Source organism: Callorhinchus milii, unplaced genomic scaffold, assembly GCF_018977255.1.
Source record: "Callorhinchus milii isolate IMCB2004 unplaced genomic scaffold, IMCB_Cmil_1.0 Scaffold3, whole genome shotgun sequence".
Classification (NCBI taxonomy): Eukaryota; Metazoa; Chordata; class Chondrichthyes; order Chimaeriformes; family Callorhinchidae; genus Callorhinchus; species Callorhinchus milii.
This window is the reverse complement of record NW_024704744.1, coordinates 86426820-86451698: the sequence shown is the minus strand read 5'-3', so window position 1 is coordinate 86451698 and position 24879 is coordinate 86426820. Positions and strand designations below refer to the sequence as shown.

The following is a 24879-nucleotide window of genomic DNA, read 5'->3' as shown; positions in this document are numbered from 1 at the left end:
TTACAGCCTTTGCTATAGCAAGATAGATGAGATCCATTATTCAGCGGCAAGTTTCCAGTCCAAACGAAATGCAAAAGCTTTTAATCAAATACAACAACAAGATTGCATTTATAGAGCGCCTTTCACGTCGGAAGGACGGCCCAAGGCGCTGGACAGTTGGGTCGGAACCCGAGCAGGGGGGAAATGGTCAGGGTGAGGGGAGGGAAGGGAGGGAGCGAGGAGGGGGTAGAGAGTCGAGAGGGGAGCTGAAGGCATGATTGAAGAGAAAGGTCTTGAGACCGGCCTTGAAGGAGGAAAGGGAGGAAGCAAGGCGAAGGCAATGGGGGATGGAGTTCCAGTGTCTAGGGGCTGAGAGGCTGAAAGCCCGGCCACCGATGGTAGGGCGGTTGGGGCGGGGGATGTGGAGCAGACCGGAGCCATAGGAACAGAGGGTACGGGCAGGTACGTGGGAGGATAGTAGGTCAGAGAGGTAGAAGGGTGCAAGGCCGTGAATGGCCTTGTAGGTGAGGATGAGGATCTTGAATTCGATCAATACAGAAGTCTATCAAATTTATTGCACCAAGAAAACAGAATTCTATTCATAGTGCACCTTTGGCCGGAGAGGTGAATACAGTTGCCAATGGCAGACATCATATCATTAATTAAAAACACTTCCTGAAACCTCTGAGCATTGCATAACATTCTGTGGGATTCGTCTATTGTTTTTCATTTGTCTACTTAGGCATTCAATCCATGGCTATTAGCCGCTAACAACGTTTTCATCAAGTTTAATGTGTATTTGCAGGAAAACGCAAGAAAATTGTGCAGTTGCTACTACTGCATTAACTTCAAAGCAGCATACAGTGATCCTGTTCTCTTTGCTTTGGGAATTTTTAATCCCGCTCATGATGAATAATTTGTTTCATCCCAGCATCAGCCAGTTAATTTTGTTCTAACCTACTTTTTAAAGATGGTAAAGTGTCTGATGCTTCTCGTACACAACTACTTACTGCAGACAAGCAGCCATATAATGATCTAAAATAGATTGACGGTGACACTGCACTTTTCACCAAGTTTCTGTGGATTCTGCAGCATTGGCGGAGAACTGCACGCATTATAGCACCACGCAGCAAACAATACTCTATTCTTTGAGCTCATTCATATCAAAATACGCAATGAAAGCCAGAATAGTCGATACACTTGGGAAAATATAGTGTGATGTACGGTTTGTGCTCAGTATAGGGATGGGGGGGGAGAGGAGTGTTGTTGTGGCACTGGTAATTTCATTAGAAAGATAAAAATGACATAAACTGTATCTATCATTCTGAATCGCCAATATCCTCAGACTTGATAAAGCAGGAAAAAAATAAAAAGAGCAGAATTGAAAAGAAAGAACGCCAAAGCAAAGAAAATAAATGGCATTGTTATTTCACAGTTAGCAATGTAAAAAAAATGCATGAGGTAAGCATTACTGAACGGCTGAAGAAGAAAACAGCTATCCATTTCTTCCTATTTTTCCTTACACATCAAAGAGTTGTGCTGCCTCATGGCTTTTACAAGTACTTTCCTCTTGCTTTCTCCTTTACCAGGAGTGAACATTAAATTTGTTAAGAAAATGTCAGGAAAACATTAATTGGTAGAAATTCCTTTGTCTAGATTTACACGATTATCGTAGCATAATCGAAGCATTCAGAATTTGTCAAATGCTTAAAAACATTTGATTTTAATTTATCTTTAATTTTGAAACTGGTTGTTTATGTAAGCACATTTAAGAACCACATATAAGCCTCAAAAGGTAAAGCTGAAATCAACAGATTTGCCAGATTCTGCACTCTCGGAAATGTTGCGTTAATAAGAGTAAGTCTTGACATTGTATCTCTGTGGAATTGTACCCCACATATGCACAAATGAGCTAGAAAACACTGTGTACATGGAGGTTCATGTTCCACTTAATTCTATATGGGTTTCTTTGTGCTTCGTGCTACAATTACAACAAAATTCTTTACATTGATACAGTGTTTTTCGCACTGGGAGGACATCTCAAAATGCTTAACTAAGCTGACTGTTGCAGGGTACGGCAGAGAAAGAGATAACCAAAACTGCAGATAAAAAAATAGGTCTTAAGGAGGGCTTTAAATATGGAGAGGGAGGGGGCAAGGCGGAGGGACCTGGAATTGGTTCCAGATAGCGGAGACAAAATGGGACAGATTTGGGGTTGTGGGGTAGTGGTCAGGTGGGGATTATGAAGTCGGTCATTTTTAGCTGAGCGGGGGAATGGTAGATTTGAAGAAGACAAGGCATTATTTTTAAGGTATCTTGCTGTTCACCTCATTGAACCCATGACCTTGAATCCAGTCAATTACATGTGTTGATTTTGTTTGTGTTTGTGTGACTGAACATATTAACGAAGTGATGTTCGTCTATAATTCCGAAAATGCTGGGTTGAAGTTTTAATTAACATCCTGAACCCCATGCAGTCATTTGGGTAATTGTGGACTGAATAATCACATCCTGACTGCATCCAAATTTACAGAGTTAATTGGTGCAGTTCAAGCAACCATTGGCCATCAGTGGCAAATAATATTCTAAACAAAACTGCATTCAAGTGTTTGTTCTCCATTTGTTCTCCATGATCTGCAGTAATATTGTCAGAGGCGCAATACTTTAGAGGAAACGGTGAACCACGGACCCCTCTGCCTGGTCAGGTACAAGCTAAAGGTCCCATGGCACCATACAAAAAAGACAAGGGAGTTTCTCCTGGTGCCCTGGCCAACCATCCCCCAGATAAAATTGGAACTTTCACTTCATGGCTCTTTGTGGGGCATTTCTGTCTGCAAATTGGCTGTCATGTTCACCTACGAATAATAATAATAATAACCCTTGCATTTGATAATGCTCCTTATCACTTCTTCAGGACATCTCAAAGCGCTTCGCAAAATATACCTTAAAGTGAATTGACTGTATATTTTGTGGGCGAGATACACAGTGACTGCACGTTACAGTAAATGGAAAGCACTCAGATGCTTTGACAATGTGATAAGATGATATATCAAATTCAATTATCATCACCAAAATGGAACTCACAATGGTATTCAATTTCTGTATAATTTATGTGACTGTCCTCCCCGGGTACAAAGACTGATCATAAAACTATAGAGATTTACAGCACAGATCATCTACCTATTTGGATCATTTAATTCTCTTAAATTAAAGGGATTCTCCATAGACCGTAGGACTGAGTCTTATATAGATAACAAAACCTGGAGTCCTATAGCTCAGTGGTGAGAGCACTCTCTTTGCAAGCAAGAGACCTGGGATCGATTGCCGGCAGGGTGAAACCTTGGGCAAGTTTCCTTACCCCACATGCCTGATAATAATCCCTCAAGAAACAAAACAGTAATAAATTGGTCACTTCAATCCACGACTGTTTGTGGGACATTGCGGTGCGCAATTGGCTGCCGCATTTTGCCCACAAATATACAGTCAGTTCACTTGACAATCTATTCTGTGAATCACTTTGAGACGTCTAGAAGACGTGAAAAGCGCTATATCAAATGCAAGGATTATTGTTAAAACACTAGGGAGATGAATGAAAAGGTATATCTTCCTTTTAAGATGACTAAGACTTTCACAATATAAAAGTCAGGGCTTTTTAATGGTACTTACATTGGTTTTTACTGTTTTAATTTCTGGTTATTTCAATGACCTCCCTGCCAGAACATGCAGGTATTGACTAGATACTGTACTCTACACAGTGTGGGGGTCTTTGATTTGAACAATGAAAACCCAATAAGAAAAGTACAATAATATTACATTCTTCTTCATTCTCATCATCCTCCATGCAATGTAGGGGGAGCAAAAATTTGCGTGCCAAGCTCCCTCTCTTAGATCGTAATGTAGGTTTCTCCCAGTAGGAACCTAGACATATTTTATTCGTTGACACTTTTGCCCAAGGCACAGCTGTAAAATGAGCAGATGAACCCTTCTGAAGTAAGATGGGGATTCCTTCTGTAATTGTTAATAGTGCAGAATGCATTTGATTATCCGCATTCTTCTATCCACTTTGGTTAACAATTAGGTGAGGCTGGTGGAAAGCTCTTAAAATAAAGGAAATGTTTCACGATCTGTCCCGTGATTTGTCGACTCTGAGTGTTAAAAAACAGTTCATTGTCCAGCACTGAAATCCTTCAGCTTGATGAGCAAATAATTCATCCTTTTCCTAACATGAAATGGACTTGACCTAGAAGAAAATTGCAAAATTAAAGCCATTCAAAGGGCAAAATACAAGCACCAACTATGAATTCTGCTTTTCCTAACCAGCAGTTTGATTTGTACTCGCCCGTTGCCAAAGAAAAATGGTCTCCATTGTGAAATAATCTTTGTTAGTATTCGATTGGCAATACTGTATGCCTGCACACTGCAAACAGATGTAGTTTCAGGTTTGCAGTGGACTTTGGAAAGAATGTCTTCATTGCAGCCTGTTCCTATGGAAATGATGCATCACTCATTAATCATGCAGGACTGAGTTGCAAAATCAGTATTGCACTTCTGATCTGACAGTCTTTTAGAAAACCTTTTAGCATCAGGTCTCAAAGGAGAAATGCTTTGCTTGAAAAATACCAAATAGAACACACAGATCAATTTGACAAAAGTGAGCTGAATGGCAGAACTAACCAGAATGCATGCTGTTTGGTCTCTCCTCTTCTAGGTACCTCTTGGTTGTTTAAAGAAAGCTGGATCAGCAGCAATATGTTCAATGCAATACCTACCAATTTTTGATCCTCACATTAAATTCCGATATATACAAAACTATAACAGTCTCCCCGCTTCTGTATTGCAGAATATGGTCAATTACACACATCTAATCTTGCGCCTCTGCCTTACTTTTAGTGAGGTTATATCAATCAGATAATAATAATAATAATCCTTGCATTTGATATAGTGCTTTTCACGTCAGGAGGACGTCCCAAAGCGCTTCACAGAAGACACTGTAAAGTGAATTGACTGTATATTTGTGGGCGAACGCGGCAGCCAATTACGCACAGCAATGTCCCACAAACAGTCGTAGATTGAAAATGACCAATTTATTATTGTTTTTGGTTTTTGGAGGGATAATTATTAGGCGTGTAGAGTGAGGAAACTTGCCCAAGGTTTCGCCCTGCCTGGAATTGAACTCAGATCTCTCGCTTGCAAAGCGAGTACTCTAACCACTGAGCTACAGGACTCCACGATCAAGATTAAATAGCTTTGATATGTAACTCGCTGACCTATAGGTGTAGGGCTAAAAATCTGTCAATAACCCCAGAAATCCACACCAGATTTTATAACATATAATGATTCCAATTGCATTTTTTGATATAGCACCAACCGTGCAGTAAATAGACAGCCAAGCTTACGGAAACAGAATTCCTGTGCAGCAGACGTGACTTTCAGTGAGCAGCATCTTTCCGTCCAATAATTTAAAGTGACGTTGCATTGTCAGGCTATCAACTTGAGTACCAGAAATCAATTTGCTTAAAGTACAAAGTAAAAGTAGCCACAATCACATTTTCTGTCATTTCATCTATTATCATGTGTCAGTTTTTTTATGCACAGTGCAACTTATTATCTTAGTTAGAAATATCCATGCTACCAACTATAGCATTCCGCCCTGTTACAATTGTCTCTTGTCCTAACTTTTTCTAAAGTCTTCAGGAATTGATGACTTTCCTTTTTTTCCCCATAAGTTGGATAATTCAGAATTTCGATTTGCTTTTCAAGCTTTCAAGTATGATTTTTGTAAGGTGGCAGTACAAATACTTTAAATATATCTAGTTAAAAACACGATCCAAAGAGAAAGTAGCTTAAGTTTACAATGTCATCAACAGACCCCAAGAAAATCTTCCACTTGGAATGACCCTGCCCACAGCACACCATGAATTTGCAGGTCTGTAAATGTACCCACTAACAGAGCCTTACACATCCTGCAGTCAGCAAAAGGAAACTCCGAGTGATGTTAAGCCAATGGGATTTTTTTGAAGCCTCAGTGCTTCCCACGTACCCTTTCCTTCTCAGTCTCCACAACACATCAAACCCATTGCACAGGGGCTTGTACGAAATCCAGTAGCTCCAGACTGGCCCACAGGTGCCAGCTAACTCCAGTGTCTATCCATCAATTGTCCAGATTCTAAGCAATCTATGTTACTTCAGTGCTTCCTGACAGCTCAATTCCCAGAACAGCAGCATTCAAACTGATGATAAAAGCTCATTGTGAATCTTTATCCAAAAGAGCTTATCAGACTAAATAAACATATCAAAGCATTTATTTCAGTACATTGGCACTAATGATGACAAATACAATTACGAGATGCAAATCAAACCCTGAATGAGTCTCAGGTGTTCCCAGATTACAATGTCCCCTCTCTAATATTCAATCAAACATTCAGTCCTCTGTAGTGTAACCATGGTGGTGAATCACCAGAGTTAGACAGACACCGCACACACTGAGGCACACTTCGTTCATGAATCAACAGTTTGTTAATACAGGGGGAAAACTTCACACTGTCTAGAATCCCTAGCAGGGGCTGACAGCATTCGCTAGCTCTAACAAGACGTCAGGGATGTGTGGCTGTATGTTGTCTGGCTTCCCAATCAGCATTCTTCTCACTCACTGTTCCCACTCTGTTCAGGAACTCAGTCTCAATAGTCACACACCCCTCTCCACAACAGCCCCAACCTGGCCATGTAGCCTGGTCTTAGGTTTCTTCGGTCTCTCTGGCTCCAGAAACTGCAGAAGTAGTAGGTTGGGCACAACATAAACACAAGCAAAGTATTAAAAAGATAGAAAGAATGAAAAAGTAATGATGATTGGAAGAAATGCAAAAGCCACTTGAGGAGACCTAAACCAGGTATTTCGAAGATTAAGGAAGAAAAAGGCAGATTGTTAAATGCAAGAAAAGAGATTAGAAGAAATGTTTTAGCTCTATGGAAATTTAAGTCAAGATAAGATGTTTCAAACATTGGAATGACAGAATTATTGTGGAAGAGCAGAACATCAAAGTACTTGCTCAATGGGTTTGTCAGCAGACTTACGTATAAAAATGTTCTTCAGTGTTTGGTGTCTCAAGTGCCACATTTGATGTGAGAGGTTAGTTCCAGACCGAAAACATAGTTGTTCGTAAAAGTTGACTGAAATTGGCTGAGGTCAAACAAATGACATTAAAGTTATTTTCAGATTGGAGTCAAATGGATAACCCTAAGAGAACAACGTCTTTTTTGTGGGTGGGAGGGGGAGGTCAGCCAGATAGCTGACATGCAGAAATCCATCACCATGTTTAAAAGTGCTCAAACCAAACAAAGTCCATGCATGCTACCTAAGGATCCTCAAAATCCTAATCCGAGAGAGAATGGAATGCGTCTCTCCCCTCTGATTTTGCAAACTGAATGCAGGAGTGAGAAAAAAAGGAAAATTATGAGGTACATACGATTTGAGCTCATTTAATAACATATAACATTCAATTTGTTCAGGTTCCTCAAAACTGCAACACTCTAACCTAAAAAGAGCAACAATCTTACAGGTAAGTCAGCCTTTCGCCTCACTACTTTTCCTTATACAGCCTATTTAGTTGGCTTCTGCAAGCATTCCCTGGGAAACACCAGTGGGAGCTACACAGGGCATATTGTGAACAATTTCCAGAGGAAAGTGGTTTGGTTTCCAAACACCATGGTCAAAACTTTACCAACCATGCGTAGTAACAAGCTTTCATCCCAGTGTGCAGCGACTGTCGAGTGAATTTTTTGAGCATTTCTAATTCCCTGACCGACCCAAGGCTTTCTCTCGCCTAGTTTTTTATTATTAATTATGCAACCCAAAGATTATAAATAGACACCATGACATCCATCCATTCTGATGTGTGCAGAGTACTGTGACTGTAGGTTTTGCAGTTATCACAACCAATCGCAAACACGAGGGATTTTTCCCATTGAGTTGCAAAGAGTTCACCAAGTGTTTGCAATTGGTCAGTGCATGGTGGATCTCTGTGTCTCCACACTTATGTGCACTCTCCAGTGTCCAAGTGTTGAGTATGTTTGGGTGAGGAAGGAAAGAGGAGAATATGAAATTTAAAAATTGTTAAATAATTTTTAAAAAATCGAAAGCATCAATTGTTCCGGTTGTGGATATATCCTAGATATAACAGCTACTCAACACTCGGGTCGAATGGTACCATTGTGCTGGGATTCTCAAACCACAAACAGTGGAGGGACAGAAGTTGAGATCATGGACCATTTTTGTGAACAGTTCAAGGCTTGGGCCAAATTGTTTGCCTGCTCACTCAGCGTAGAAATGATACAAAAAAGGAAGAGAAAATACACATGGAAAGAAAATGTTGAGTAAATAAGAAAAGTGTGTGTGGCTTAATGCAAATTTTGAGCAATATATAGATGTTTTTTTTATTAATTTGAGAAACTTAGATTGAAGTGTGCACACGTAGTGCAGGACATCACAGAGGTTGAAAAGAGTAGGAGAGAGAAAAGCAAACATAGAAGTAATGGTGGTTAGATGACGCAAAGCTTGGATGTTAAAAGCCTGTAAACTAAGCAAGGCTAACGGAGGTAAGGAGAGCCTCGGAAAAAATGAGCTATAGGAAGAAGTGTCAAGGACTTCTACTTGAAGCTCATGAGAAACAGAATCTAAATTAGAGAGTAATAACGTTAGTAATACTAGTAAAATAGAGAAAGATAAGAAAGGTTGGACATTCAAGATAGCAGAAGTCTATTCCACGTCAAGCATAAATTATTAAGGAAAAATGGACAAAAAACATTAACGCATTTTGATTTGGGCACAGATTTGCATTAAGTTGACCCAAGCACAATGTAAATAAATAGTGCAGTACCTTAACACAAAAGCTTTGATCTCACCATTATGCCTTTAATTGCCATGTGCAGGCACTCAGAAGAAAATGTCGAGTGGGAATAAATGTGCACTGAGAATTTTATAGGCTCTGAAACACTCCAGAAAGCTTGGATGCACAGTTCATGTGAAAATAAATCTTGCACGACATGAACCATTTCATGGAAGTAGCAGCTGCCAGAGTAAGAAACTATGAGAAAATAAATGGGTTTCGACAGAAACTGTCGTGAAGCTTCATTCTTTTGGCAATGTTCCAGTAGTTAAAAACACTTCCTTAGTTTAAGGTTCATGTTCCAGGACGACTTCACCAACAGTTTCAGTGATTTGGGTTGACACATCAATAGTTAGAGTGGTCACAGGAAGGAGGCACTCTCTCTGGGAAGGAAGTGCAGATGTGGTGCATCTTATCTCTATTTATAATAATACTAACCCTTGCTTTCGATATTAACACCATTCACATCAGAAGGATGTCTCAAAGTGCTCCACAGAATTTGCTGTAAAGTGCAGTGTAGTGACTGTATTATTTAGGCAAACACAGCGACCAATGTCCGCACAGCAATGTCCCACAAGCATCTATGAAGTCTCGGCTGACACTCCAGTGCAATGCCCGAGGAGCACTGGATTGTGAAAAGTGCTCTCCTCGAATGAGACGTTAAACTGAGGTCCTATCTGCCTGTTCAAGTGGACGTTAAAGATCCCATAGACTGTGTAATTTGTAAGTAAACACACCATACAATGTAAGGCTTACATTAAATCCTGTGAAATGCTTTAAGATGTCCTCCCAACATAAAAAGCTCTATATCAAATGCAAGGATTATTACTTAGTAAAGATCAGAAATCACGAAATCATGCAATCTGTGCTGAGTTATTTGATCTCATCTGGTGCATATTTAGGGGACTACAATTGGCCTCAGTATCTCTATGTTGTGGAATGAGAGAAATCAGATAGACATTTTGCTGCTGATTGTTGTATAGAGAAAAAGGAGAAGGATTAGGCTTGACTGTGATGTTCTGACTAACACTCAGTCAAGGCACACATGATTAATGGGTGACTTTGTACCAAAGTGTGCCCATGGAACTTCACGTCAAAACAATAACAAGGTGTCAAAGTCTTCAGGAGAGCAAGAGTGAAAAGAGGAAAATTGCGGGAAAGAAATTGTCAGGAAACAATCTCACTATGTATTGACCAAACTGCAGATGCATACAAATTGTTGCCACGTTCACTTTGCAGCACAAATTCCTATGGCAGCTCTGCAAAGTAACCAAGAGAATTCTGCTGTCTCCGAGAAGGTGAAGTGGCAATTTTAACAGGTCTTTTATCTCTGAAGCTCTGAAGACAGCAATGTTTAAGGTATCAACCACCATTTCTGTCCATGCATAAAACAATTCGCACAATGGTTATATAGGAGGAAACATTCATAAATGTCTCGATCCACATCTATTTTATAATGTATTTGAATGAGTAAACTACTTATCCACAGACTACGCATTCACACAAATTTCTTGAAAACACAATGCTTTTTGCCTTGTATCTAGAGGCAAAGCTCGATTCACACAGGAATTTGTCTCCCTGATGTTCTGAGGCTAAATTATTGTTAAATCACTTAAAGAAGATATGGCATGAAGGGAGCTGCAGGACAACTGTGTTGAAGTGTGCTGAGCTCCTGCCATTCAAACCTGATCAATTACTAACTAGTTTGTACACTTCTGTGATGCTTGGATGAAGACTTATTTTGTCTGCACATCAAATGGCAAAATTGTAGTGCTCAGACCTCTGCCCGCTCAATCGATATGCATCTGAATCTGATTTCACGAAACCACTGAATCAAAATGATTTTAATAATTGAGTGTTCAATTCTGAAAGATTTTCAAATGGCTGTTTACACGGAGGAAAGAAAAGTTTATCTGCAGAAATTTAGAATTGCTCTCCAACATTGTTTTCTGTATTAAACGTTTGTTTACATGAATTAAAATGCATTCTATCAAGCAAGGTTCAGGAGGGATGACACAGAAATCTGGCACAGGCATGTTTGTAATAACAATAACAACTTGTGTTTAGTATAGCGTCCCTCACATGGGGTAGCAATGAGAGGGAGAAGGGAAGGTTTCTCCTCTACCTGCTCTATTTCCACCAACCTCTTCCCAAGCAATACATGGGCCCATATCTTCTATCCCACAAGCTTGCTGTGCATTTGGTAAGAAATGTTGCTCCATTTTGCTCTCTAAGCTGGAAAGAGAATTGGAAAAACATATGCAGCTTGCCTTCCTCTGTGTAAACAGCTTAGTCACCATGGGTGACTGACCAAACTTGGTCCTGATTTGGAAAGTTTTGCATTGAAAATCTTGATACAACAACAACAACAACAAAATACTACCATTTATTCATTATTGTCTCCTTCTAAGTTATATCAATATCGGTGTGCAATGGTGATGGCCTAGGCCATGCTAGACAGAGACAGCCAGGCAATGGTTGTAAAAGTTGGCCCAAGAATTTTCCCTTTCTTTTGAGCGGAAACAGTGAGACCAGAATGAAAATGGGAAGTTTCCAAATCCACAACCTACCATGCCACTATATTGCGCAGCATCCCATAGTTAAATAACAAAGCTGATCTTTTCACCTTTCTGTTTAACCGTACAACAAAAAATTCCAACAGGTGAGGTTAGCTCGCTGTCAGGACTCCAAAGGAAATCAGCCATCAGTGCTGCCACAAGCAGCCGCAAACTCTGCTGTGTCAAGATTATTGAGAGACAAAAATAAACGGGTGCTGACGTCTTTAGCAGAAGGAAGGCAACCTGATCAACAACATTGTGCTGATCGTCAAAAAGAGACCATTAACTAAGCAAATTGTTGTGCTTAGATCAGCGATACTTGTTGGTGTTCTGTTGAAGGGGGAGCTTTCAGTAATGGTAGCTGAGCCTGAGCGCAATTCTATGCATTTGATGGATGGAGTCATTGATGTTGCAAAATTACGAGTCCTTATAGTATGAAGGTCAGCTTTACTGAGCAGGGGAAGAGCAATTTGTTAAAAATGTAATGATGGTCTACGATTCAAATTCTGTTAGGTAAAACAAAATATATATGCGAAGAATTCAGGGCATCTTTAACTTAATCCAGATTTCCCTCAGTTAAGGGTACCTGCAGGTATTCTATGTTTCATACCAGAGATTTGGACAATTAAATGAAGGAGTCCAAGGTCAATATTAAACTCAATCAGAAATTTTCATTTGAAAACAGTCTACTGGAAAATAAATCAAATCAGTGTGGATTCTCACTATTAAAATTTAATGATTTAAGATTTGTGGAGTCCTGTAGCTCAGTGGTTAGGGCACTTGCCTCGCAAGCGAGAGACCTGGATTCAATTCCTGGCAGGGCGAAATGTTAGTTAAAGAACCCAAAAACTTCCATGAAAAGTTTCCTTACTCCACACGCCTCTGTTTACCAAGCAACAGGTAGGACCCTGGTTGTTAGTTGATTGGTGGATCGCTTTTCTGAGGGTAATAATTCCTTCAAAAAAACCATTTCACTTCAATCCACGACACTGTGGGACACTGCTGTGCGCAATTGGCAGTGGCGTTTCACCCACAAAATATACAGTCAATTCACTTTACAGTATATTCTGTGAAACACTTTGAGACATCTCAAAGGCGTGATAAGGCTCTATAACAAATGCAAGGACTATTATTAATGGCTCAGTTGGTAACACTCCCACCTTTGAGTCAAAAGGTTGTGGGTTCAAGCTCCATGTCAGGATTTTGAACTCACAGACTGACACTCCAATACAGTGCTGGGGGTATACTGCATTGTCGGAGGTGGCTTCCTTCAGATGAGATGTTAAACTGAAGTCTCATCTACTTGTTCAGGTGGGCAATAAAAATTCTATAGTATTGTTTCTTCCTGTGTCCTCGCAAACAGTCTCCCAGATAAAATTAGTCAATCACTTTGTGACTGTTTGTGGGAAATTGTTGTGTGCAAACCCTATCTACAAATACGCAGACACTGCAATTTACAATATAATCCTGTGAAGCACTTTGAGACATTTTAACAACATGACAAAGCACTATATCAAATGCAAGGATTATTGAAGCATTTTGTGGTGCTTATTACACTCTTATACTCAAAACTGGAAAAAGGCAGATGATCACATCTAGAAAAAAAATATTTCTACCCTCTGCTGATAAAGCAACTATTATTTTTAACAGAAACTGCAGCTACTGAAAATCTGAAATAGAATGCGAAATTGCTGAAAAGGCACAGCAGGTCACTCAGTATCCGAACAAGGTAAATTAATAATTCCAGCATGATCCTTCATCAGGATTAGACAAGTCAGGGCTCTTGAAAGTTCTTGAAAGGGGACATCTCAGATGAGACCTTATAGAGGTATACAAGATTTTAAATGGAATTGAGAAAGTAAATAATAATAATCTTTGCATTTGATATAGCGCCTTATCACGTCTTCGAGTTGTCTCAAAGAGCTTCACAGAATATACTGTAAAGTGAATTGACTGTATCTATTGTGGGTGAAAATGTAGAACAACACTTTTGGATGCACCATGACAATAGAACAAGAGCGCACAGGTTTAGAGTTGCAAAGGGCAATTTTAGGACAAACACCAGGAAGTATTTATTTAACCAGAAGGTAATTTATAACTGGAACAAGTTACCCGGATGCAGGACTCATTTTGTGATGGGAGAACAGTAGGGTGGGCGTTATAGAAGCATAAGATCAAACGGGACTTTCTTCCTCTGAACCACATCCGATCTTGTGTCTAGTTTCTGATTCCTGTGACTGTCGATGCAAAATATGTATTTCAACTTTTAACAGAATTGTCTTTTTTAGTACAAATGATTGTGTGATATTGCAGTCTAATCTACATAGCAAACGCAAGCAGATCTGAAAATAAATAGATCAAATATTCGCCATAACATCAAATATTGTGGGCACTCGTATTTTTGCGATAGTGAAAAGCACTCTTTATTCCATCCTATGTGTATCACAAAATCCTTCATTACACAGAATTGGAGAACATTGGCAATAAGAATTAAAAAATAATTTATCAGTGCCTTTTATATTCGCATTCCTTTTTTAGAAAAGGTGAAAAAAAATATTTGCTTGCCAATAAAGTAGATCGGCCTTCTTCTCATCGGCCTTCCCAACTCTTCCCTTCACAAGCTGCAGATCATCCAAAACTCTGCAGCTCGTGTTCTCTCGCGCACCAGGCTCCGCAACCCCATAACTCCCACCCTCGCCCGACTCCACTGGCTCCCTATTCCCCGGAGGATCGAACTCAAGATCCTCGTCCTCACTTTCAAGGCCATCGATGGCCTTGCCCACTCCTACCTCCCTGACCTGCTGACTCCCTACCAACCTGCCCGCTCCCTCCATTCAGCAGGCTCCGGCCTGCTCCATGTCTCCCGCCCGACCTGCCCTACTATCGGTGGCTGGGCTTTCAGCCTCTCTGCCCCAACACTCTGGAACTCCATCCCACGGTCCCTTCGCCTCGCTTCCTCCCTTGCATCCTTCAAGGCCGGTCTCAAGACCTTTCTCTTCGATTGTGCCTTTGGTCTCCCTCCCAACTCTCTGCCTTCCCTCACCCCTACACCACCCCTTCCCCATGCCTGGGCCCCGACACAACTATTCAGCACTTTGGGATGTCCTCCCGACATGAAAGGCGCTCTATAAATGTAATTCTGTTGTTGTTGTAGAGGTACAGTAATTTTTAACTCATAAATCAAGTCAGATAATTTCTCCTCATTGATCACCACTTAGTTATGCTTCATTCTTCCACAACTGAACAGGAAAAAACAATGGCTGGACTAGTATTTTATTATTATTATAGATTAGTATTTTATGGTGCATATCCAAAAAGCATTAATTACATAGAATTATATAGGGACTGCAGCATGGAAATAAGCCATTTCGTCCAACTGGTCCATGTCCCTTTTTTGTACATGCGCCTCCAACCCTCTATTCCCTTCTCCTTCATGTATGCAGCTTATAGAATTCTGTACATTTACTGTACATATCAATAGTGTACTTACAAAAGCAGAGTGCTCAGGCCAGAATTTAAATGTTCGTCTGTAAAAGCATTAATTATTCTCTATGCAGAATTACTGTTTTGCTGCAGCCTCTTAATCTATGCAGTTGCAACAAAGACACCGTGTTCTGTCATACGCTGCTTACTAAAAAAGATACGACTATTTTTAGCGATCAGCATATGATGAGCCCAGTTTTCTGCCACCATTCCAGGAGCAGCATCTGTAACAGTGAGCAATGGCAAAGTAGTATCTTTATTCATGAGTCATATCAAGTGCTTGAACATACAATAGTCTTATTAGTCGAGCGCTGTAGATTTCAGACTTGACTGAAGTCAGGCAGGCCCGACTCAGGATGGTCAAACATGTGTCAGAATGTCAAACAATCAGCCTGTCAGCGAATTTTTTTCATTTGTGGCTGCTCATTGCTTTTTGCAAGCTGCGAGGGAACAGAAATATGAGGCACAGGTAGTAGAGACTTAGCAATAAAACCAGAGGAATGGAAGTCAGTTAAATAACCCAATTTCTGCCTTTTTCAATCACAAATTCCATCTGCATCACCGTGAATTAGACTGAGTCACTCATTATAAACAACTCTGGCGATCTGAAAAGTGCATCTTAGTACTGTATGTGGATGAAACAAAACAGTAATTTCAGGGGGAGGTGTAGTGCCTCATTAATGCTAATCTCTCTGGTTATTCTAAGGTAATCTCATAGCATTTTTTTTCACAAGATGTGCTTTCACGCTGTGCCACAAAGGAAAAAAGCACGAGTGGTCGTTCTGCTTCTAGTCTGTCCTTGGGGTTAACGTCAGCCTCAGAACTTCATTCCACCTTTAGTTTGTGTTTTAATTATCACTGGCTTGGTTGAGATATTGAGTGCCACAGCATGAGGAAAGTAAATTAACATCAGTAAAATCGTCATGAATAGCCCCAGGTGTTTCAGTGATTGTGTCGATTTCAAATGTCTACACTCATTCATCTCCCTCACACGGCTGGGACAAGGTAATTTACACTGATGATTTCATCAGCCCTCAATGTTCGGCAGAAAAGAAAAACGGAACAAAGACTGTTCTTTAAAGAATTCTTTCATGTTCTACAGCTGACATTGTTTCTAAGATAAAATAAAACACACAAAAAGTGCATTAATTATGTTTAGATGAAGGTTATATTACCCCTAAGAATGCATCATTGTGTCTCAGTGTATTAATTAATAATAATAATCCTTGCATTTGATATAGCGCTTTATTACGTCTTCAACACAACTCAAAAGTGCTTCACAGAATATACTGCAAAGTGAATTGACTGTATATTTTATGGGCAAAATGCGGCAGACAATTGCGCACAGCAGTGTCCCACAAATAGCCGTTGATTGAGGTGACCAATTTATTATTATTTTCTTTAAAGGAATTATTACCCCCAGAAAAGCGATTCGCCAATCAACTAACTGCATTGCTACACTTAAACTACAGGGATGTAAACCAAAAACAAAACACCTAATAATGATAATACCTTAAGATAATACCTTAATACTGTTTTTTTCCATAAAGTGAGAGAACCACAACTCCCAAGTACCAAACTGCCTCCTTTGCCATAAACTTCCTATTGTTTCTGATTCTGTCAAGTACAAGCCAAGTTATGATGATTTTTGATCAAGTTAAGGAGTACTATGAATCCTTTGTCACAAATAAATGAGTAATAATCCTTGTATTTGGTATAACACCTTTCACATTGGGAGGACATCTCAACTTGCAACTTTATAGCACCTTAATATTGGGTATAGTCTCAGAATGCTTTACAAAGGGTGGATGTCAAGCAAGAGAGAGAGGAGAGTTGACCAGAGATGTGGTTAAAGAGGTAGATTTCAAGACAAGACTTAAATACAAATATAGAATGGACTTAAATACAGATATAGAGGGGTAGAGGAGTAGGGTAAGGAATCAGAGAAATAAAGAGTTGCTGGTTGTGATGGTACTTATAGGTTCGGAAGGTGAGGATCTTGAAATTGATCTGCTAGGAGCCAGGGAGTCAGGAGAACCTGGCAAGGACTTGGGTGATGGGCATATAGAATCTGCTGCAGGTGAGGATGAGAGCAGCTGAGTTTTGAGTGAGTTGAGGTTTATGATTGGTGGAGTCAGTTGGGTTTGGATACTCTTAAATATGGTGATGGCTTTCCTAATGTGTCAGATAACCAGCTGACCAAAAAAAGGGAGCTAGGGAGACGAGTGAGGAGTGCATTTGAAAAGTCTAGGCAGGACGTATGCTTATGTTTATAAGGTTTATGCTGATCGGTGTGAAGTTAAGAGTTATGCAATCTCAGATATGGATTTTTGACAGCCAGTAAATGAGTGCTGTTCAATAGTGTCCTGTGTGAACACTGTACTTGGCAGGACTGGGGTCAGGTATCAAGCTCCCCAATGCTTGTCCAGCCCATGACAAATGGCCATTTGGACGAGGGCTGTCTTGAGATAGCGCCTTCAGCAGAGGAGGGGAGAAAATGGAAAAATATTCTGTTTGGCTAGATTTACTTTTATTGCTGGTTATCTGTCAACATTTGGAAGAAATAAAATTGATACATTTTTAGGCACTTGAAATAAAGAGATCAGCTGTCACTCTTAAAATATGTACATCTGCATCTGCCTTTCACTTTAGTGATGTCTTGGTTCAATCCCATATCGGCAACAAGGCCATTTCTAGATAAGTGTCATGGGATCTTTAACACCCATCTGACCAGAAAGGACATTGGTTTAAAATCTCAGCCAAAGGACAAAATGTAATCATATTGTATTGTAATAGATAAGTTTGAAGGTTTGAGGTTTCCTATGAGGACCTGGCAAGTACTCAAACAAGGTTTCACAATTATAATGGTTGAGAACTTTTGCTGCAGTATTCCTTTGGTGTATAAAATATCAAAAGCATTAAAAAATATCAAAGCCATTTCGTGCGCCATCTCCTCGTGGGATCCAAACCCTGGAGATCGAAAGGACAACCATCCAGAGAAAAGAGCATCATTACTGAAATACAAACAACAAATAGCATCTCAGGAATGTACTAACAGCAGGTCAGTGGACACATGTGGGTGTCAGAATCAATTCAATTGCTAGTGAAGTTCTTTGCAAATGACAATTGCCAGCATCCCTGAAACACCAGAGACTCTGGGATAAGATCTTGACAGGCGATTTGCGAGAATATCAAAACTCTTTGACGAGATGAAGTGAAACATTTTTAGATAGTCTTCAAACTCAAAGTTTCATTTTGCGTGGCATCTGAGTAATCATTTTGTTTATTTGGTGTCGTCCTGTTTTAAAAGAAAAGCTCTGCTCACCAGCTTTGTCACGTTGAAGAACCTCAATCTATGCACTCAAGGGTACTGACGTTAGGCTGAAAGAGCATTTTTACAAGTGAGTTTGAAACATCTAGAGGTGCGATGAACACAACATTAGGTTCAAAATCAATAATGATTTATAATTTTTTCTTTCAGACTAAGTTATACAGAATAGTTTGATATTGCTTCACCCTCCCCACAGACAAGCACACATATGCATTACAACGTTGAGAAAAATAGCAACTGAAAACATTTCAATTAATTTGGGCAAAATGAATGAGAAAAATATCATCTTTAACAGAACTTAATTTTCTCTCACGCTAATAACTTGCACAATGTCGATTTGATACTGCTCAAAGTGACAGCAAAAGAAACCTGGATTGAAGGAAGAAAATAAAATACATTGGCAACATGAAGGTGATTGAAAAATTACTGCCTTGGGAAAGTGATAGCATTAAAGGTAATTCGCTGACAAAAACAGCTCCTCCAACATAAACTGTGTCTCATTCCTTACATTTGATATAGAGTCTTTCACGTTGGGAGTAGGTCTCAAAGCGCTTCACAGGATTAACTGTAAAATGCAATGACTATATATTTTGTAGCAAACACAGTAATAATTATAATAATCCTTGCATTTGGTATAGTCCCTTTCACGTACGGAGAACATACAAAAGTGCTTCATAGGTTTGTGAAGTGACTGTGTATCTGTGGATGAACAGCTATTTTGCAATGTTCTACAAACTTCCATGAAATTAATTTCCAATTTTATTTGGGGGATTGTTGGCTAGGATGTCAGGAGAAACTATCTTCTTTTTTCAAATGGTGCCATGGGATCTTACCTGCACAGGCAGGCGAGACTTTGGTTTAATGTCTCTTCCGAAGGTAAATCTATGTACGTCACGCTGATGATCAAGACTTTGGCTCAGATCAGAGATCACCTCAGACCAAATGTCTCACGAGTCAAGAGTAACATACGGAGATTTCCATACAAAAAATGTAGTTTCCCAAAGGAGGACCTTTCCTGGCAATTAGTGACAATTAACACTACAATTTCCTGAGGAAGTTCATTTCCATTTTGGAAACGCACAAACAGAAATATAACTTTGAGCAGCAAAACTGTGTTTTTTGAGAACTGTAACCAATTTAAATGATTTGGGCAAGCAGTTTCTACTGATTTCATCATAAGTAATCGTGTTAAGGTTGAACTACCAATGTGCTAAATAACAAAATCATTCTGAAATAAATACTAGTTATTAGAACACTTGCATTTGTTGATGTAATCTTAAGTTTTTAAAAAAATGCAGGAAACGCAAGCACTAAAAATAGCCGACTCACAAAATCTAAATGTAAACATATAATATTTTACTTTACCTCACCAGCCAGCGGTGCAGACCGACATCAAATTCCCTACAGAGAGAAACCCAAAGAAGAATTTTTAGTTTAAGTGATCTAGATTAGGATTCAATTTACATGTATACATTATTAATAATAATAATCTTTACATTTGATAAAAGTGCCTTTCGCACCAGGAGGATATGTCAAAGCGCTTCACAGGATAAGCTGTAAAGTGCTGTGACTGTGTAGTTTGTGGGTGAATGCGGTAGACAATTTGACATTGCAATGTCGCACATATGAAAATGAAGTAATAACCAATTTTATTTGGGGAATTGTGGGCCAACACATTTTGCCAACCTTTTAAGCATTCTCATCATAAATTCCTTCCCCAACAATAGTTGCATTATTTAAAACTTTTTTTTATTTTTCGATCTGATTGATTTACAAAAAGTGTTCAAATGTATCCTGAAATACTAGGGTTAACGTAGTGTTTTATACTTTATATCAGTCATTTACTGAAGCAACACAATTTGTCTGATGGGAGTCAACTTAATTCACCCAGTCTGAAACTTCTGAATCTTTTCCTAGAAATCATCCTTCTCAAACAGTGTTTTTTTTAAACCACCCAGAATGAATAATATCAGTAGGATTCCCCATAGAATTGTGCTTTAATGATACACTTACTGCTGGTTGTGTCCAATAAAAAAAAATCTGGGTGGTATCGCAAGCAATAAATATTTCCTGATCTAGTTTTCTACCAAATCGCTCAGTCTGTCCTGTAATTTATCCTTTTATTTCCACCTTTAATGCAAAGGTTCCCTAGGCCTCTCTTCTCTCTTCCATTTGGTTCCTCTTCTCGCCACTGAAACCTATCCAGTCTTCCTCTGATGTTTCTGCTCTGCATTCATCAATTGCATGACAGCAGTCGATCATTCCCCTCACAGTGCAAGAGCTGAATCACTCGGCCTTGATCTCTTCCATGCCCTTCAATGGGCCAGTGATAGTTTTAGCCATTTCAGTTCTTCAAAGACACAGGTTGTTCACGTACTGTAGCTTGCAAGTCTAACAATCAGCGACCACATCTAAGCTTTGATGGATTCTCTTTGTCAGCTACCAATATTGTGGTCTCCTTCTTGCCTATGATGTCAAATAGAATTTCTAACGCTGTCTCCAAGAACCCAAACCCTGCATCTCTGAACAATTCTTAACTTTCTATGAATCCAAATTTGTGAAACACTTGAATACTCCCATATTGCTTTCCTGGATAGAATACATGGAAAGCTCTGTTCTCTAATAGGTAATCTTTTCTCACCATTACAACCTTCTTTGTTCCTCTATTTATAGATATTGTGTGGTTTGCTCTGACAATGTGGCACTCCCCCATCACTTAATTGGAATGTTAGCCATATATCAGTTCAATTCTTTATGCAAGGGGAGGAAATCCAAGTGATAGTACTGTATATTTTTATATTGAGAATCAGTTTGAAAATTTTGGTTCAAGTCACTTTGCTAACAGCAAAACACATTTCATTTTTTTCAGATCTTCTTCCAAAAGCTTCAATCTTTTAAAATTATTTTTGGTATTTGTCACCTGTTTCCACTATCCATTTTGACCTTGAGAACTAGGGTCCACATATTTTATGTTTGAAACAAAAAAATAGTGGTCTATCCTACAATATATGTAGAACACATCCCTGGAAAGTAATTCTGGAATAGTAATTTATATTTCCATCATAAAAGTACACTGCAATTTCCCTCATCTCAGAATCAATCCTGTAAATCTATTATTTCTTGCAATACCAAATGGTTATTGTGAGTGTGACATCCACTATAGATAAACGTCAATAATAATTCCACTTTATTGTTAAAAGTTCTATGTTTTTACAATCATTTTTTCTTCTTTTAAGATCAATGATGCTTCTGATATCAAAAGAGCCAACAAATTTGTTTTGTGATGTGGAAGAAAAAATCGTTTTCTTTGACAACAATCATTTTCTTGCACATTAAACCTGCATACAAAATACACAATTTAAAGAAAAATCTACATTTGACCAAAGCAATGAAATTGCTATTTTAGAAATGCATGACAATATGTACCCTAGATCCTTACAAATTAATCTGCCTGGAATTAACCTGCATTTTCTCAGATCACTAAATCTTAAATTCGCTGTCTGTACACTAAAGAAGGTTTAAAGCGGGAAAGATCTTTCTAAATTTGCCACAAACTGGATTTGAAACCGTCACTGAGGATTAGCACTAATCTATTATAGAAATACTGATAAACCTTGTATTTGATATGGTGTCTATAATGTCAAAATGCTGCAAAGCTTTTCACAGGGAATTGCTATGAATTGTAGTGACTGTATTTGTAATTATATCCAGCAGCCAATGTATGCAAATCAATATCCCACAAACAGCAATGAACTGAATCACTAATTCTATGTGAAGGATAAAATAGTGCCATGGGATCTTTTATGTCCATCTGAACATCACTTCCAACAATGAAGTGCTACCCAGAGTGTCAGCCTGGCTCAGCACTCTTACCTCTGAGTCAGGGGTTGTAGGTTCAAGCCACACATCAGGTCTTTTGAGTTTATAGTCTTGAGTGACACTCAATGCTGGTGGAATGTTGCATTGTCAGAGGGGCCTTCCTTTGGATGAGATGTTAACCTAAGATTTAAAGATGCAAGTACCAATCTACATGCTGTAGCTATGGGAAATGCACATACTTTTGTTTTCCAAAAACTAGTATTGGTGGTAGAGTTACCTCAATCTTTGAGATAACAGGAACAAAGTTGTATTGTATATATTTTACTGTAAGTAACAGCTACAATTAGTGATCCCTTACAATAGACAAGTAGCTACAACAGTTTTATATCTCGGAGGCAAGAGTGCTACCAACTGAGCCAGGCTGACATCTCTCTCAGTTTTAAGGGAGACAAAAATAGAATCTCTCTTGTATTCGTAATATTTGCATTTAAGTATTCATATAAGTGCGCTATGACAAAGTAATATGTATGCTTGCAGCTTAATTCCCATTTCTAAATACTATACAAGCTAAATTCTAAGCACTTTATGTTTCCACAATAGAGATGTCCTGAACCCATGTAAAATTTTTAAAAATCAACACTGATGTCACCACAGAAAGTGCTTCAAAGAGCATTGCAGAACTGCAGAAATAAATCGTCCCCCACACAATATTAACTTCAGAATATAATTAAGTTGAAGTAATTTGTTCATGATCACCTCAAATCACAATCTCACATCATTAACAATGTCAAAGTATCTCCCACAAATATTTTCACACTAAAATGCCGCCTGTTAAATTATTTATGCTTCGATATTTTACATAAGACTATTTTGAACGCACAAATGGGTATTTCTGCTTCAGTTGTCTTTTTAAAAATTCAACTGACTGAACATTGTACATTCATACTTGATATAAGGAGAATCAAGTTTGATTAAGATTGTGGACACAAGACACTTTAATGCATGATGGGCTTCAGACCAATTATCCTTTTCAGCACATCAGTAGGGGAAGAGCACTTTTTGCTATTGATGAAGCCTCAGAAATAATGTTTGAAATAAAGGCAGTATCTCAAATAGTAACTACGACAGAGATTGAACTTCAAATAAAAGGGGTCAGCCTGGCTCAGTTGGTAGCACTCTACTCTCTGGGTTAGAAGATTGTTGTGGGTTCAAGCTCCACATCAAGACTTGAGCCCATAATGTACATTGGTACTCCAGTGCATTTTAGCTCTCCGAGACGTTATCCTAGATGAAGGGCACTACATAAATGTAATTGTTGTTGTCCTTCAGTTACAATGTTAAACTAAGGTCCTGTCTGTCTGTTCAGGGACATTAATGATAATAATAATAATCCTTGCATTTGATATAGCGCTTTTCATGTCGTCTCGACATCTCAAAGCGCTTCACAGAATATGCTGTAAATTGAATTGTCCCTATATTTGTGGGCGAAAGATATTCCTGCAACATAATTCGAAAAGAGATGGGAGTTCCTGATCATGGGTGTCCTGGTCGGCAAACAATCTTTCAGATGGATTGGTCATTCACTACATGGCTATTTTGGGGACTTTGATGTGTGTAAATTGGCAGCCCATTTGTCTGGAGATACACAGACTGAATATATTTGAATTCATGTATCTGTTAAGCACCTTGAGAAGTTCTGAAGTTGAAAGCATAAACACAAGGATTATATTATATTCAGTAAAAATTGACTCTGGCTGGACTTTATCATGAAAAAGCATGACAGAAGTAGTTAACCTGCTGGCTCATCCCTTAGATTTGTCTATTCACTGAAATAAATATACGTTTTCACTGCAGAGCTGCAGTTCAAGCCATTATGCCTTTAATTTCAACTCTTATTTGCTGAACTGGAACTCAGGGGTTAAGAGCGGAGCAATTCACTATGTGTAATACGTGAACATTAAATCCCCAAAGCTGATAGTTTGTGTGAAAGGTGAACTAGTTTCTGAACAAGTGAAGCCTGATTTGAGGAAGCCCAAGAAAACTAAGGAGGAGAAAAGGTCTCGACTTGACTCCAAATGTAATGGTTATAAAATATTAAGAGCCTGGAAAACAAGGCTGAGATTTGCTACTTATTTGTTGGACTATGATATCTGAATTCATTTCTTTTTCAAGGAGAAGCTTTGAGCCTCACATCAGAGTAAGGCAGCTTTTTAATCTGGGACAACAACAACAACCTCGGAGGAAACAGATGATGATTGACTCAAGTTCCATACTCCCACCTAAGTTGTGTTTCTTCATAAAATCAGTAGCTGTCATGGAACAACAGAACCACAGAAATTTACAGCACAGAAGACGACAATTTGGCCTATCTTGTTTGTGCCAGCTCTTTTAAGAGCAATACTTCCAGTCCTATTTACCTCCCCTTTCTCACTCCCTGTAGTTTACTCCTTTTTAGATATTTACCTAGTTCTTTTTTGAAAGTTAATATGGATTCTGTCTCAATGCTCCCAGAAGGGCATTCCATTTCCTAAAAATTCTCTGCGTCAAAATATTTTACTTAACCTCCCCATTTGCTAACTATTTTAAATTGATGGACTCTCGTCACTGACTCATCAACCAGTGGAGCAATGGTCATTATGTTGCTATTGGAAACTGGGTCCTATTGGAATCTGGCTGCTAAGCAATTATAACACAATTGGTGCAGTTGAAGATGATTTCTGCAGATCCCAGTATGCTTTTGCAATTTTACCAGACTCAAGATAAATATATACCTTGTTCCAGGAATACAATAGTTGCCAGTGTCAAAGGCAATTGCACAAGAACCAAA

General features: G+C 38.9%; 1 protein-coding gene across 1 annotated transcript in view; it reads right to left on the bottom strand.

The window, feature by feature from the left end:
• Positions 1 to 24879, bottom strand: part of hhat (hedgehog acyltransferase) — a 107882-nt gene that overhangs the window by 54065 nt on the left and 28938 nt on the right. Inside the window, exon 8 of the mRNA XM_007892478.2 lies at positions 19599 to 19634. Within this exon, the coding sequence (XP_007890669.1) occupies positions 19599 to 19634 (36 nt within the window). The remainder of the gene's footprint in view (positions 1 to 19598; positions 19635 to 24879) is intronic.